We start from the raw sequence: 16366 nt of genomic DNA on the forward strand, positions 1-16366 counted from the left end.
GCTCATGTGCCTGTTCCCGCTTACATCCCAATCCACTACTAGGATCTCGAAGTAAATGTAATCAGGAGAGCTAGATCATGTCTTTCATTCATATTAAACCAATGACTCCTTGCCACCATGTAAATACTATGTTGTGTAATACTTGACATCACCTCTAAAGTGCCAAAAAGTGCTGCAAATGTCTGTCTTCATCAACAATTACAAGAGCCCGCTTCTTTAGTCACCATGTTCCCGTAGATCCGCCTTCATGTATGTAGGCTCATTGAACAAGGACTACCCGGTCAGGCCTTGCTCCTTGCAATGAAAGGATGTCTCAGGGCTTCCGATGGGGTGCATCTCTTTTCAGGGTTCAGACTTAAGCAGCGATCCAATAGGTCAATAAACAGGTTTATCTCCCTTGCTTCTGTATCGCTGAGCCTCGCTCCTTTGCCTATCAGTCGCGTCTTCAAATCTCGAGTTGGTTTCTTAAAATCTAATATCTTCGTCACCATCCGTCCAGTAATTTTATCTTCCTCAACGCTGCGGAAATTTAGGAGATCATCAAAATGTAAGTGAGTAAGTGATCCTCGACGTAAAAATTTCGGGGGGAATTTGCCACGACACTCCATCATGGAGCGTAGCATTTGGTTGTTGGTGCGACCCGTAAAGAGGATTTTACCCGAGTAAAGCTCAAAGAGCGTACATCCAATTGACCACACATCTATCGCATAGTCGTATGGGATGCCGAGTATAATCTCAGGAGCACGATAGAAACGACTGACAAGGTAAGGTGTGATCTCGTTTTCGGTAATCGGAGAGGCCGACCCGAGGTCGCACAGTTTCAAAAGATTTCGATTCTCGTTCACAAGTAGGTTGTCGGGTTTTAGATCCGCATGGATAATATTGCATTTGCGCAAAAGGCTCAACCCGAGAAACATTTGCTGAGCATAGGCCCGGATGGCGCGCAAATTGATACCCACATCTCGGCCAAATTTCTTCAAAACCTCCCGAAGGTTCATGCTGAGATTTTCAAACACCATGCACAAGTGTCCTTTGTGCTCAAACTGCCGGTCAAACCTGATAATGTGTTTCCTATCATCCGGGTCGGCAGCTCGTAGCTGCTGCAGTATTTCTATCTCCTTGAAACCTGCCTTGCGCATAGTATCATTGTTACGAATAATTTTCACGGCAACCAGCCTTCCAGTTTTTGAGTCCGTACAGCGAACAACTGAAGAAAACATTCCTTTGCCCAGATTTTGTTGAACGTGGTACCGTCCATTGATCAACTCACCCAGCATCACATTGTAGTAACCTTCAGGATCGTCCCAATTGTCCATCATACTCATGTCAAGTTCTTGTGGCTGGGCAATGCTTGGCTTGACGGCAATCTGCGCTTGAGCATTTTGCGCCGCTGTACTGGGAGGCTCCTCGGCAAACATGTCGTCATCTTCAGCAAACATATCAAATGGATCCTTCGCTTTCATCTGATTTGGGTCTGCTGCTGTTGGCTCCGGAACAAGCACTTCTTGCCTTGTTACCTTGGTTTCATCATACGCGCTTGCCGGCATATCTTCGCCAAAATGGCGTTTATCATGTTTCATTTTTTCCTGCCTCATGTCGGCGGTCGGGTCATAATCAGCTGCGGAAGCCTCTTCCTTTTCTAGCCCACTTCTACTTTGCAAGTCAGTGTTTGCAAGGTCTTCATCTCGGGAAACATGGAGGTCTGTGGGAGATTGAGCAGTAGATGTATCGTCTAGGGTGTTCGTAGGTGAACCTTGGCGACCTGGTGTGGAGATGTCAGCCTACAGACTTGGAGTTGGTAGATGGCCTAGTATTTTATTACCTGACAAGTCCGGTTTGGAGACGGCCTCACTGGCATCGCATGCAGTAGATCCTGTCTCATTCCCAGTCTGAAGAGCTTGGACAAGAAGAGGCGTCGCTTGACCACGGTACTTAGCTTTTATAGCTTCACGACGTCTGCGTCGCTGCTCAATTAGGGCGGCTTCATCAACGGGCTCAGAGGGAGTTTCATCTTCCATAGGAGCATCGTTATTAGGTGCAACGCTGATAAGAATTAGTCGATGTTAGGAACAAGTCAGAAGAGAAGGACTCACCCATTAGAGACACTCGTTTCGGTGACGGAAGTCTGCTGCATCTGAGTCCCTCGATATTCAGCTTCCTGTCTTGCTTTTTGAGCGCTAACAGAGGGATTTCCCCGTTCGCTCACTGACTGTTCTGTAGATAACCTTCTTCCCTCAGGATGCGAGTGGCTGTCTGCTGGTCTAGCCGAAGATCTCTCATCCCTTCTTTCCTGCTCATCGGAATACTGTTTTTGCTTTCTCGGTTCACGGTAGGGAGATCGACTCCGAGTTCGAGGGCGCTTTTCAGCGCGTCTATCGTAGTCATCACTGTAGGAGAGACGATGCCTGTCGTAGGCATCACTCCGGTCATGATCATAGTACGGGCGGCGATGCCGGCGTGAATCGCTCCTACCATAGTACCTATCATCGTATCTCAAGCTTGGAGTTCGTCGGCTGCCTCTGTCGTAGTCGTAATCATCGCGTCTGCGCTTTTCGCCTCTTGAGGGGCGATAGGGCGACCGGGATCTCGATCTCTCGCGGTGACTGGATCTTCCCACAGATACAGGGGATCTCGGAGAGTATATATCGTGTCTGGTGTTACGGTCAACCTTTATGTCATTAAGAGAAGTCTGCGACGTAGTTGCCTTCGTATCTGAACCTGATTCGATGATCTCACCCTCCGATGGGGTCGATGGGGACCTCGACCGTCTCGACGCCATCAGATCACAGTCCGCCCAGAGTCGTAATATGGCGGAATCAGCCGGCCAGGTTGCAGCGATGGTAGCTTGAAAATTATGACGACTCAATTAGCACAGAGTTTCCTCCCAAGCACGGATGACAATTTAGGTGATGGTGAAATGTCCAACCCGGCTAGTTATGGCCCTTCCCACGCGGCAATGCTCGATAGCATCTATTCAATAGGAAAAGGCGAGAAAGCCATCCAACGTTGTTCTCAGCTTGTTGAAGAAAATGCCTGCTTTGAATTAATCGAAATTCAGCGACAAGTCGTCGCGCCAAGTTCTGAGTTGTTACTCTGGTTTGACGAGTCGGATTTGGGAGTTGAACGCATAGAGGCGCATCCCTCAAGTGCACTAGCCAAAAGCGGTTTAGCTCCCGATACCTCGCCAGCTCGGCTTTGGTGGTTTTCTTCCCCCAGGCGGACGAGGGGCGAGCAGCGACGAGAACCCGCACGTCAACGGACGAGAAACCGTTCTTTGAGATCGCCGAATAATTTATTCTATACGCAAGCATGGGTGGTCAATCTAGAGAAGGTTTGTTTTCAACTGGAACCACCACCGCTCTTTTGATTTTTCATCGACTGATTGAAGGATCTGTTACAGGCGGCAAAGCCAAACCCCTCAAGGCTGCTAAGAAGGAAAGGAAAGAACTGGATGACGATGATCTCGCCTTCAGAGAGAGGCAGAAAGCAGGTATGATCTTTGTCTCTTATTGTGGTCTATCCTAGGAGTGCTCTCGTAATCGCCTTCTAAGAGGAGCTCTAAATGCTGATAACCTCCTCTTGTCTCTCCAGAGGCCAAAGCCAGAAAGGAAATGGCTGATAAAGCGAAGGGCAAGGGCCCGATGAATACCGGCCAACAAGGAATCAAGAAGTCCGGTAAAAAGTGATGGGGTAGCGGCTCTTCTGGTTCGGGTTGTCGAGCCTACGATGTAACGACATTATGTCCTCTGACGGGCGTTACGGTCCCTTGAATTGCCGTTCTCTTCGCGAGCGAGTACCCATAGCATGAGCGGGCGGTGATCTACTTCTACGAAATTTTGAACTTGAGAGTAGCGCCTGCCATTGATCTTGAGCACCACTATACGCATTTTCATGTCGGAAACTAAACCACCTTAAGTCCGTATAATGAAGAAAATATATGTACATGAAAGGAAAGCTTCACAGAAACAATTCACAGAATCGCCCAGGGTTCTTTGAACATAGATCTGAATTTGTAAAATTTTTGGGCAAAAGGGTATTCTCAAGAAGTAGCAGAGTAAACAAGTGTTCACTGGAGTAAAAGCGGCTAGGGAAATTTGGAATGTGGAGGAAGGGAAAACCAAAAGAAATTTCAAATCGAAGAACGACCAACCAGGGTCTTGTATGAATACTATGCAAGGATCATGACGCCGGCTGCATCAGTCGAAGCCATTTTAGCTGGTGACTCTCTTAATCCATAATCCAGACCCTTCGTACTCATCCTCTTCATCCTTCTTCTTATACGCCCGATGAAGTTTGAGCCCGATATCGTGCTCATCTTTCTTGATATCATCTAGCTCGTTATTAAGGCTCTTCACGGTCTTCGTAACTTCAGCACGAGTCGCAAAATCGTAAGCGATTGAACTTGGCTGTATGACTTGTGTCAATTCGTTGATGATGGTGTTGATATTACCGCGTCTTCGGGCAAGATCGCGAAGTTTTGCCTCCATTGCTTCGATGCGATTGTTAGCCTCCGCTTCTGGCGGGCTCCGTGGCAACGACTTCGAAGTAACCGCCGACAGCTGGGATGGAGTAGGCTTTCGCGCCGTCATCCTAGCAGCTTTGGCCGCTATATCGGTGGGGATATCTGGGAGAGGCGGAGCATCTTTCTCGTTGCTTCGTCGAGAAGATTGCGGTGGGGTGCCTACTTCGGTGGTCGCGAAAGTCGTCATACTGAAACGGCTCACCGGCTGAGGTTCCAAGTCTAGGCTTTCCAGCTTCATGTAATCCGGCTCGAACGGGACGTCCCGTATTCGAGCTTCGCTACGAAGGGGATGCGAAAGGTCTGGCAGACTATTGAGCATTGTAGATGGATTCTGTCCATTGGACCCATTCATCGAGTCCGCCGCGTAACCGGTATCCTCTTGTATACCACTCTGCGATGTCGCGAAATCGAAGGTATCCATTCTAAATGGCGCTACCGAGTCGGATGGTGCCTTTAAAGAGGTGGTTGAAAGCCCTGCTGGTGTAGTGTGCAGCGGTTCGACTGGTTGAGGTCGACTATCCTTCCTCGGTGGGGGAATAAATGGTTCCTCTGCGGATGGCTTTTTGGTCGAAATCGGGTTCAAAATGGCAGACCTTCCACTAGCGCCTTTCCACGGTGGACGAGTAGGAGGCACCAAGGCCGGATCTTCTGGGTCAAGCTTTGGGGCTCGCCTGTGGCCTTGATTTGTATCCTTGTTTCTTGTAAAGAAACCGAAAGGGTGCTTCTGCGAAGGCTTGAGATGTGATAACACTGGCAAATGCGGATTCTTTGGGGAAACTTGGGCAAACTTGCCGCGATCGCTTTTGGTCGGTTCGCCTGAAAACTCATCCCACTTTGTTTTTCGAGCAGGGTGCGGTCCGGAAAATCCGCGTCTGCCTTTTAGGATGGCACCGGCGTTTGGGTCGTCCTTTGTCATTTGAGGCGCCTTCGCAAATTTCTGAGAGACCGGAACTGCATCGGGAAAATTGATTTTTTCACGGGGAAATTGAACAGCAGGTTCAAAAAACTCTTCTATAGGAGATATGTCTGGGCTATCATTCCCGGTAGTATTTCTATACTGGCCAGGCATTGGCGACACAGGCGGCGATGCATCAGTGTACTGACTATCGCGATATTCAGAGGAACGGTCAAGATAAACGTGGGGCTTTGTGAGTCGACGTTCGTTATCAGAATCCCAGTCAGAGTAAATCGAGGATGCTATGCGTGGCTCCTTGCCAATCGCGGGCGGCGGTTCCATAGCATTGCTTGCGACACAGTCAGGCCTCTTGTTTTTAAGGTGAAATTGGGCTAGCATTCCACTCACTATGAACGAAATGATCGTCCGTATGGATTGTTCTCATAATTCATTTCCTGTACATGTGGGCTCACAAACCCTTGTTCTTTGTTGCGCTCAATTGTAAATCTCGGCCCCCTTGACCGGGGGTTTGCCATGTCTTTGGGAGTAGGCGGATGACTCGCTTTCCACATTTCATAATCTTGCAAACGTCACCACTCATATGTCAGTAAACGCACTCACTACTATCCAAATGCGGCTTTTTCTTTTTTTTTGGTGGGGGGAGGGGGGAAGGGGAGAGGGGGTATAATGGCTACGCGCATGGCTGTGCGAGCTCTGCGCTTGGGGCCAAAATCAAGCTGCGGCGGGATCATACCTCACGAAGCGTGCTTCGAGGATCTTGCTCGGCAGGTACCAAAAGAAGACAGTGAGATATAAAAATAATATTCTGTGGAGGCTGTGCGATGCGATGGCCCCCTTTGTATTGTGAAGTCTAAAATAATTGAGATTCAGAAGAAGGGAACATGACACTGCCGGAGAGATTTCCAAATAATTTCCCCCTCAAAATGCTGTATAATTTGAAAGAAAGAAGAGGAAGAATAAAGGAGTGACATCAATAATGGTTCCAGACCAATGAAGAGGGATAAGGAATGATCGCATTCACCGGCCAGCAGGACAAGAAGTTGTGTTCTTCACCTCTCCTCCACTCACAGCTGTAACGATCCCTTCATTCGCAACGCCGCGATGTCATGGATCGTCGGGCCGCCGCCGCATCGCCTCATTTGAGACTAGCGCAGTTTCAAAGCCGACGAACACGAGCTAGTTAGTTAGTAGCTAACTAGTTACCAGTGCGGAAAGGTTATATTATATAATCAACCACTCATCGATGACATAACACGCAGTCTTCGCAGAAGGGCTTGCAGCCAATGGCCGTGATGGTGAAAGCTCGGAAGCGTCCGTAACTGCGCGGTGGTGGGAAGATATTCACCGCGACCCTTTCTTGCATTGTCTACTTGAGACAGTTTTACGAGCTACATCAGAATGGCGTCAGGTTCGTCTTCCCGCGTACTTCCTGAGTAATCCTAGGTCCACCAGAGCTAATTTGCCAAAGATGCCAATGCTTCCCCGGTCCCTGAGGTGTAAGCTGTATCCCTCGACGGGGCCTCTCTCCTTCGATTGCTATAATATGCTGGCTCGACCTTCTAACCTCAGCTCTTAGGGCATCTATTGCTTCCCCAATAAATCTAGTCCTTCTCTCCCTTTTTGTCGTCGTGGTGTATATGCAGTTCCGGCCCAAGGCCCCAGTTACCCTACCAAAAGACCAGGCTCCGGTTGTATTCCGCACGTTCAAACCAACAACCCTGATAGAGTTTAATGGACAAGACAACAAACCTGTATACCTTGCGGTTCGCGGAAAGGTTTTTGATGTGAGCCCGGGGAGGAATTTTTACGGCCCGGTAATTCGTAACCCCTTCGCAGCCTTTCCCATTTAGAGCACCTGTCCTAAACTTTTTATGTGATTTTCCAGGGCGGACCGTATGAGAACTTTGCCGGCCGTGACGCTACTCGAGGATTGGCTTGCCAGAGCTTTGACGAGGAGATGCTCACAAAGGACCTTAAGGGTCCTTTAGATGATCTACATGGCTTGGACGAAGAGCAACTAGACAACCTCAGGGGGTGGGAGGAAAGGTTTCTGGAGAAATACCTGGTCGTTGGAAAGCTGGTCGCGGAGGGCGACCCGGAAGCTCCTAAATAAGAGGCGGTATGGTAGATAACATGACCAGCAATGGCCGTGACTACAAATTTCTTTGAACGCCATTGACTCCTGCTGATTTGACTTTCTCCGGCTGCTCCTTCTATTTGTTTCCTGACCTGTTAACAAAAGAGAGGAGAAGTTACCACCCGGCCGCCAGGAAATAGCCGTGGTGAATACCTGGTTGGCTGAAAGTCCTGAAAAATTGTAACTTTGGTATGGTTGTATATCTGAGATATTACAAGATCCCCTGGCCACTTTCCTTCCATGATATGGAGGATAATTATGGATGATAGTTATTTATTCCATACCGGCCACTTCCGTCTTATCCGCACATGCTACATTGTATGGCCTGCCAGAGATAGTTCTGGCTGACCTCTATTCTCCTTACAACTATACATTTTACTACTTATAGTGAGTCTTACTTATTGTCCCATAGCAGGTTCATTGATATCTCCTTTTATCGGTATCCGTTTATATTTTGAGTCTGGATTCAATTTCTCAGGCTCCCTAAAAAATGCCTACGTCACAGGCGGGCTGCTATGTCGAAGGGTAGTTACCTGGAGCCGGTGGGCTCTGGTTCATCATCCTCTTCTGCTTACAATCCTCTCCCTTTCTTTTTCTTCTCTTTCCTTTTCTTTTTTTCCGGATACCTCCACCCGGCACTCCTCCTCTCGGCGCTGTGTTGGGACAGAGAACCGCTATTCCTATTCAGTTTATCCTCAAGTTTCTTGAAACATTTGGATTTATTTATTCACTCACATTCAACTAGGATACCTTTAAGTGAAATTCCTAAGAGGGTTGTATTGCGATACTACATCTTCCATTTTTGTCCTGACTCTAGCTGTCTCAATTATAGCAGCCAATATGTTGTTCTACAATGATATTAATGATATAGAGCATACATATGAGCTTATACAGCCTAAGAGGTTACCATCCCGCACTCCTAAGAGATTCTTAAGAAGTCGACCTCTGAGACTCGAGGCCAAGATATAGGATCATGGAAAAGCTAGGCCATGGCGCATTTACCACAATATGGCCGGCAAAAGAATTTTTGGGTCTGCTGTAAGTCGCTTCAAGAGTATTGCCTAATACGGTTTTCATAATGAAATAGTCTATGCTAGAACAGTCACTACGTTGCTCTTAAAATCCATGCCTCACATATCGCCGGCAAGAAAAACAAGCTTCAAATTCTTTGATATCTAAGATTTTGGTCATAATTGAGCACCCTAGGGCCAAATGGAACACATGAGCGCTGTGTTGCCGAGGTTGTGGCAAGCCTGAAAAATTTGAGATATTATCTCAGCTTTCGAGTCTCATGTAAAGGAGGTCCCATTTCAAATTGGAATGGGGCTCTCATATCTGTATGATCGAGGAGTGACGCATGGCGGTATGAATCTTGTTGATAGTTGCAAAATACCGATAGATTCCTAACAATGCAGATTTTCACATGGGAAATCTTGCAAAGCAAGCCACAGTTGAAGGATCATTCGACGCATCAATAGTAGAATATTTCTCTGATTCTGAATGTGTTCTTGTTGTGGGTCGGAGTCCCTAAGATCAGAACCGGCTGCTCCCGCATACTATGTTCTCGCCATCTCCTTGGTGGGTTATTTAGAAAGAACAATAAACATTACTGCGAACATGAACCCCCTCTGCCTCAAAATCATGGATTTTAGAAATTGTGAGTTCGCACATTCCAGGTATCATCCTAACGTACTTAGCATTCGATAATCAGATAAAATATCACTATCGAAGCACCCCAACCTCAATTCACGCTCCTGGGGTAACGTTCTATGAGCCTTCCGGAGGTAAGGTCGACTCTGAGTGGAGAACAATCATGGACGTCCGGACAGCCGGTTCGTACCGTAAGTTCATATGTTTCAGCTCGTGCTTTCGACCACTTCAGCCCACCCAACCTACAAACGCAGCTTTGCGAGTTGAATTTTGGAAGCGTCTTTCTATATGGAATGAGTCCATGTGATTCCATTATATACCATACGCTTCAACTAGCTGGTCCTTTCCCCTCTGCCTAGGGCAAATATTGGAACCTAAACGGATTCTGCGTGGAAAAAGTTCGTATGCATATCAGCTCCCGTTCCTGGAAGCTTTCTTCTGTGAAATTCAGTTTACTTTCTCCTAGAAACCTGTTACCCTGGTGCATTGATCCTGAAGGATTCTGGGCCCAGAAGCGCCATGGTCATCGAATTGGGACTGTAGGACTTTCAGAACAAGATATAGAGCAACGGATTGATTGGTCAAGAAGTATGCTCAGAATTGAGCCTCATACCAGATTGCAAATAGCAGGGCTTCTTAGTTATCCTTGGTTTTCTGGATTTAGGGCTTGGAAGTGGCTGTGCTAGCACTGCAAAAATAATAGAAACGATGGATTGGCTATTAACAGGGTCGCGGGATACATCTTGCAAGAATGCAGTTGAGCCGGAACGTCGTCATTATGGAGCAATCTAGTGCTGAAGTTTATATGTGGTTTGGCCGGATGATTTGATGTAATTAATACTCTGTTGGCTTGCATAAAAGCCTCGTCACATTGACCACCAAGCGCAACAGAACTCCGGGCCAAAAATGATAGAATAACGTCCAGCCCAAGTCCATGAACCCAGAGCACTTTATAGATTTAACGTATCAAGCTGCTGGCCTTTTTGGATCTTGTAGTCTCGCCAGCTCTAGCATTAACCGATAGGTATAGACTGTCAGATCAACATCGCGGAAGGCCTTAGAAAACCAGTCTCTACCCTGCTCTGCAATCTCTCTGGCCCTTTTCTGCCCAGCTTCGGTTGAAGTGAGATAGAACACAAGCTCAGGAAGCTCTTCCAAACTTTGGCTGACCGGTATGTAATGAACCCATGGCACTAGACGCTCGTCATGCCACTCTCGGAATAGGGTTTGTTTCAACGGCGCAGATTTGGAAGCTAGAAGCTTGTAGTAGCGGCCGCTAATGCCATTTCCGTCAATATCAAATGCGAGTCGCGACCGGAGCGCTTTGTCTTTGTCCGCCCACGACTTAACCTTAAAGTACATATGTTGGTCCCGGCAGTATTTCTTCTTGCACTGGAATATTCTAGTAAAGGCAACGTCGAACAATCTGCTATTGAGAAATGATGAGCTCACACGACTGATCACTCCGCCCTTTTCTCGTAGGTAATAATGTTGACGCCTTCTCAAATTCTGCGCCAAGCTCACAAACCTTTGCCGGTGATAGTCCCGCCACTGATCGGTCGAAGCAAAGCCGCCTGTTGTAGAACCGGCCCAGTAAAGATTGTTTATCTTTTTATCCCAGTCCACGTCATTTGCTTCAACATATTGAAACTCGGACTCGATATAAGCTGGGCTGGGATACAAGATGTCACCCATGGTGGACAGCGACCCAGTCGTCAATACCGGTATGGATCCTTCAATAAGGCGAAAAGCTGAAGGGCTCATGGAGAGACCATGTATAGCGCGGTACTCCGGATGCCAGCACAGGTTTAAGTCCGACACTCGATTGATGACGAAAGGGAGGGCAAACGTTTCCACCGTGTGCCCATCCCGAACATTTCTCCTACCTCCTTGAGAAGGACAAAATCTAGTAAGCGTGTCCCAGACCGGTCGTCTTGACATATCAGTCAAGTTGAACCATACATTGCCACGAAAACCTTCTGCGGCCGAAGGAATCAGGACCCTCGGTTCATCGAGATGATTGACAAGAAACTTGACATCCGGAAGAACACCACGCAAATTCTCCAATAGCTTGTTGAACAAGAGTTGGTTGTGCCTGTCAAAGGTGCGCTGGGGATGGCTGCATTCAGTCTTGGCCTGGAGGCCAGAAAATGTACAGAGCCACAGCTCGTTGTTCGGCTCATTTTGTATATGACTCATAATCTCAAGTACCTCTTGACCGCTGAGTTTCCAAAATGGGGAAATAGCATCGTAAATCATATCAAAGTCATCGATGATGGGTGACTGATGGAATTTTGCAAATTCATACCAGGCTTGGAAGCCTGGAGGGGTTTCTGTACCGTATCGACGTCGATATTCGTTATGGGCTGCTGTGTAGTTTCGGGATTGTTTGTGAAGCAAGGCGTTGAAAGTGGCATTGGCGTTTTGGATTAAGGCTTCGACGGGGTGCTGCTGAGAGTAAATCAATGATGAAGTTTGCGAGAGTCTAATGGTCAGAATGTTCGCAAGGTATGGAACAAGAGAAACAAGAGAAAACAGCCACAGCCATGACTTGGCCTTCGCCTGCTTTGGAAGTATGTGAACGGTCTGGCCAAGGGCAAGCAAAGACGCTATAACGAAGAATAAACTTTGGGTATCCGAAGATTGCGTGAAGGGATCTCTAGTGGATATGACACTGAACGTTTCTATGATAGATGTAGTGTTCCACGAAGAATTTCTAGCCTGAAAATCTGGTAAGCCATTTAAGTTTTCTCATAAGGGTCACGACATACTGTTTGAATTATAAAATACCAAAACAAAGCTTTAGCCAACCCTAGCGCTGATATAGCTACGACTGTGCTTCTAGGGAGATCAAACGCAAGAATTTCCACAACTAGCGCTAGGCCTAGCACAACTACAACGCGTAATGAAAGAGGAATGATCGTTCCTTCGATATCAAAAGACGGAAGATATCGAGAGCTCTTATCGGTCCTAGGTGTGAGGGTGGTATAGACCACGAGAAGAGCAGCAACTGGGATAATCGATAAGGCATGTCCTCGAAGATTCCAGTCTGATAGGATAAAAATGAAAAATGATGCAGCAAATGTGGTACCTAAGATTGTGTTCACAAAAGGGTGGAAGAACCTAGAATTAGATGTTCTTGGGGGACGAAGCTCGGATCCAAGATACTTCTGGACCAACAGAAGTAATGGGGTTAAAGCTGGCTTCTGGTTGTTAGCTCAGGGGGCACCTTAACTAGTTATTTTAAAAGCATGAGCTGCTTACCAAGAACTCAGACTTGCCATTCCCTGCAGTACTAAGGCAAAATGCAACAAGTCCTACGGTAACTATTGATAATGATGCTGCAGATGTAGGTTGAGCTTCGAAATTGCAGGGAGCGGCTGCGAAGAACTTGTTTATGCGTGGGCTGCTCGTAATCTTGAACACAATCGGCAGTATCAGCCAGGCCAGTATCTCGGAGCAGAGCTCGGATTGCCTGGAGAATAGATATTGCCTTGTTATGGCACATAGCAGAGCAGCGCCGGCTGACCGAGTTGCCGGATCAATTTCGTTAAACGACGACTTCCACATTTTCCCACCCGAAAATTTCTGGCAACTTCCCACTCTGAAATCACTGCTCCGTTAGGGAGCTTGTATGGGTGCCCAGTCGATTCTGAATCACGTGGGAATCTCCTTTGTGTGGCCATTTTAGTCAATCTCAGTGAGGTTTAAATGTTGGTTTGCGAGTGGGCCCTGTCTAACAAAAGTCTGTTCATCTGAAACAGCAGCAGGGGCCTGGTCTTAGAGTAGCAGTGCTACTCCGTACATACGGAGTAAATATCCAGAGTCAGTCATACGTGCCAACCTCAAGTTTAAGGGTTTGGATCTTCGATTGTGTCGCCCTTTGTAGGTCTGCCGCAGGTGAGTATTTACTGATAGTTCTCTGAACCCATATGTATCTCGAGAAGCCTCGAAGAATAGTGGGAATCGCCCCCTAGCTCGGAATCCCTGACGAGGCAAGAGATTCGCCATGATAGGGCCCAAAATATGCCTCCCAGTGAATGTTGGATTTTTGGTCTGGAACCTCTTGATTTGGGTAACAGACCTCCCTTGCATTAGGGCTGTGCAGTCCTTTTGGCGACATCAATAAGGGTATGGCTATCGGGGGTGATTACGTGATAAAAGACGTGTAAGAGAACGAGTTAATACTGATGAACTTGGGGGGTTTGGGGATGGAAATGAGGTCTGGCCTAGAAAACGGGCCTCCCGACGTCCACGGCAGGGGTTCGGAGCGGAATTATTATGATCCGCTGGATGGGTGGATACCTAGGTTCTGACGGGAAGTTCATCACCATCGAACAACAATTTTGAGCATGGCTCCATTCCTACTACTCGCATACCTAATGTATACAGTATGATTTTGAGTATCGATGACGATATTTCGCTGAATGCGACTTTTGGCAATGCCAAAAGTCAAAACCTCCGCTCATGATTTAGGCGATAGCGAATGCCCCTTTCCATCCGCTTCTGCACCGCTCTTGAGTTTTCCCCAGCAGACAACAAACATTTAACCCTAGGGCCATTATTCTCCCCTTATATGCCCTTTATCATCAACTTCAGTGTCCAAGGTACCAAGTTCACCCTTGTCACCCTGATCCGAAACCTGGCTGATTGCCTTGTCGTATCGCCGTTCTACATCCTCGTTGTGCTTCTTGACCTCTTCTTCGTCATATTGCAGCTTGCGAGAGTCTTCCTCGCTTAGTTCTTTCTTTTCTGGCCTTTTAGGGTGCTTTGCATCGACTCCACTGTGCTGATATGCGTCGCTAAGGGTAGGTCGGGCTTTGTTCGAAGGAATATGTTCGTCGAATTCTTTGGAGAAGGAAGCTGGTTCAAAGCAATGTGGTTCTCGTTCTTCTTTATGATGAGACTCCGAGTCTAGATTGCTCAATTAGAGACCGACCTTTTTTTTTTTTCTTTTTAAAAATACAAACAATGAAAAGGAACGTGGATTCAAGCATGGTAGGCTGTTCGCCGCTTACGACTGGAATATTGACGTACCCTTTCCCCGTGAGGCTTCGGAATGCCCAAATCTGTACGTATTCACTTCGTGTGTGAGCTGCTTGGGCGACGCTCGAGGCCGCGCTCTGAGGCTGGCGCAAACCCGCTTCGTGGACAGAATCACTCTCGTTCCTCTGTTCATATTGCCACAATTTTGTGTGGCCGAAGATGTTTGCGGAGAAGTAGGTTGGGGACTCTTTTGCAGAGATAGTGGGCTGCTCAAGAAATAATCAGAACTCTTTGCTTTAATGGTTCGAATATTGTTCTAAAGCAGAGTAGGCTGTTTTCGTGTCGATGATGGCCGAACTGCTACCAGACGGGTTCATTCGTTCTGCCTTGGTACACTGATGTCATAACTCAGTCTGACGGGAAACGCCACCTGCCAAGGGAGTTTCGTCACCTCTCTAAATCTTTCCTCTGTTTTAGCTTTTGATTGCTGGGGTAGTACCTCTCCCCAGCGTTTGGTATTTTTACAGTCTGAGGTCAATACTGCTGCCAGATGCAGTGGCAAGTTCTGTCCATCACACAATGGTGAATTAACTAGGTGCATTATACAATTGGGTGCGGAGCACTTTGTAGACAACTGATTAATTGAGGGCTAACATTTTAGTGGAATTGAATTATGATATTAATATGGGTGATTTATGTTTGTAGCTTTAAATCTTTGAGCCTTTCTCACCAATGCCTTGGTTTATATTCATCTACAGCCCCTGAAAGAGTAATTCAATACAGTTTTTCATCAGTCCCTCCTGAATTTATGACTGGGCCCGAGTTTACTACCCAGTGGTTACCTGTTAATGACTGTGGTTCACAACGCCGCACTTAAATAAGCTCAAGTTCACATGGTCAGTGTCCCCTGGTCTGCGAAGTTGGAAGATTTGACACAGCCCGCAACCTCAAGCTCCTGTCTCCTAAATATGTTCCTGCATGTAGCCATTACCAACCTAATATAGAGTACACGGGAATGTCTGTTACAGCATCAGGATTCTACTCCCCATCCAACAAGCATTCACCCTCGACAAAAATTTTGCAATTCGATGGAGTCAAGAGAATCCATAAGTTTCCTGCGTTAACTATTAGCTATCTCATACCACGTTTCCAACCCTTAAAAGAAAGCACCAACCAAACATCTGTCACAATTAGCTTCCCTGCCAGGCATTTTCCACATAAACAACTCCTGTGCTTTTGTCAGGAGTATGGAATCTATGTTACCGTGTTGTGAACAACCAGATGCGCCTAGTCCACTATATGGCAGTGACGATGCCAGAAACGTGCCAATGAAGAAAGCTGGCCATCCCCCGATCTATTTGCTGATCTTGTCCCATATCATCCTCAGGAATTTATATGTTATATATGGAAAATACTTGTCTACACAGTGGCCCCTGCTGTTGGACAAGACTCTGTTCACACATCTAGTTGTTGAACTGAGGCTTTGATAAGGCGTCAGAGGGTAGATGGGCCGGATGCCAGAAACGAAATTGAATGATTTGACTGGCACACAATTAGGAACCACTTCTTTTTGATGTGTCTTGGGAGATGCCCAAAATGGTGCTGTGCGATGTTTTGAGAACTATGGGTTTTCGCCAATCAAAATTGTTACATGTGAATATTTCAGCATTGCACCTGATGGGGAACTGCTCGTGCCTGCAGTGTAACATGCGACAGAAAGATGAATTGAAAGTACCGAAACACAACAGGCAGATCGCAGGTGACTATTAAACTGTACCGAGTACATGGCAGTAAATTACTAAATCCATGCTCATTGGCCTTTGTGTAATTATAGCAGCCAGGCACTTTCACCGACCAAACTTTTCTAGCCGGCTGGGTGTACGCGTTATCTCGCTGATGTCGACGGGCATCTCACACTAAATATCTGTGACCTTGCTAAGCCCTCGTGATTCATTATCACAAAGTCACAATTCTTCAGCCGTGTATGCTGTATTCAGGGCAGGAATGTTGCTGCAGACGAGACCTGCAATTATGGTAACAGCAAACCTAGCATTCCAGAGAGATGCCGTGATGGATGTGCCTAAAGTTTACTGAGGCCAATGAAGCTGTTAGCCGTGGTTTGATACAAGGTATGTAATGGGCCACTTACGCAAGT

At 47.0% G+C, this 16366-nt stretch overlaps 6 protein-coding genes across 7 annotated transcripts; 2 read left to right on the forward strand and 4 right to left on the reverse strand.

The window, feature by feature from the left end:
- Positions 1-74: 74 nt before the first annotated feature.
- Positions 75-3066, reverse strand: PRP4_1 (U4/U6 small nuclear ribonucleoprotein prp4). Of its 2 annotated transcripts, XM_066124047.1 has the most exons (5): positions 2927-3066; positions 2211-2844; positions 2094-2134; positions 1823-2043; positions 75-1762 (listed from the first exon to the last, which is right to left on the reverse strand). In XM_066124047.1, the coding sequence occupies exons 3-5, from the start codon at positions 2132-2134 to the stop codon at positions 282-284; spliced, it is 1743 nt and encodes a 580-aa protein (XP_065980122.1). In that variant the 5' UTR covers positions 2211-2844; positions 2927-3066; the 3' UTR covers positions 75-281. The 2 variants fall into 2 exon arrangements, with proteins under 2 accessions (XP_065980122.1, XP_003068636.2); XM_003068590.2 differs by having other exon boundaries at positions 2094-2844.
- A 148-nt stretch (positions 3067-3214) lies between these two features.
- Positions 3215-3998, forward strand: D8B26_003127 (uncharacterized protein). Its single transcript, XM_066124048.1, has 3 exons — positions 3215-3331; positions 3401-3490; positions 3592-3998. Exons 1-3 carry the CDS (start codon positions 3310-3312, stop codon positions 3684-3686), a joined length of 207 nt encoding a protein of 68 aa, XP_065980123.1. The 5' UTR covers positions 3215-3309; the 3' UTR covers positions 3687-3998.
- Positions 3999-4022: 24 nt separating this feature from the next.
- Positions 4023-6011, reverse strand: D8B26_003128 (uncharacterized protein). The gene is made up of 2 exons (XM_003068588.2): positions 5826-6011; positions 4023-5766 (listed from the first exon to the last, which is right to left on the reverse strand). Exons 1-2 carry the CDS (start codon positions 5987-5989, stop codon positions 4212-4214), a joined length of 1719 nt encoding a protein of 572 aa, XP_003068634.1. The 5' UTR covers positions 5990-6011; the 3' UTR covers positions 4023-4211.
- Positions 6012-6723: 712 nt separating this feature from the next.
- On the forward strand, positions 6724-7938 carry D8B26_003129 (uncharacterized protein). Its single transcript, XM_003068587.2, has 4 exons — positions 6724-6846; positions 6907-6934; positions 7015-7252; positions 7324-7938. Exons 1-4 carry the CDS (start codon positions 6837-6839, stop codon positions 7549-7551), a joined length of 504 nt encoding a protein of 167 aa, XP_003068633.2. The 5' UTR covers positions 6724-6836; the 3' UTR covers positions 7552-7938.
- A 1986-nt stretch (positions 7939-9924) lies between these two features.
- On the reverse strand, positions 9925-12795 carry CAP2_1 (F-actin-capping protein subunit beta; the record flags this gene model as incomplete). Its single annotated transcript, XM_066124049.1, has 3 exons — positions 9925-11946; positions 11997-12431; positions 12490-12795. The coding sequence occupies 3 exons, from the start codon at positions 12793-12795 to the stop codon at positions 10192-10194; spliced, it is 2496 nt and encodes an 831-aa protein (XP_065980124.1). The 3' UTR covers positions 9925-10191.
- A 759-nt stretch (positions 12796-13554) lies between these two features.
- On the reverse strand, positions 13555-14525 carry D8B26_003131 (uncharacterized protein). Its single transcript, XM_003068585.2, has 2 exons — positions 14263-14525; positions 13555-14139 (listed from the first exon to the last, which is right to left on the reverse strand). The coding sequence occupies exons 1-2, from the start codon at positions 14402-14404 to the stop codon at positions 13787-13789; spliced, it is 495 nt and encodes a 164-aa protein (XP_003068631.1). The 5' UTR covers positions 14405-14525; the 3' UTR covers positions 13555-13786.
- Positions 14526-16366: the final 1841 nt, after the last annotated feature.

Source organism: Coccidioides posadasii, chromosome 2 (assembly GCF_018416015.2).
Source record: "Coccidioides posadasii str. Silveira chromosome 2, complete sequence".
NCBI lineage: Eukaryota > Fungi > Ascomycota > Eurotiomycetes > Onygenales > Onygenaceae > Coccidioides > Coccidioides posadasii.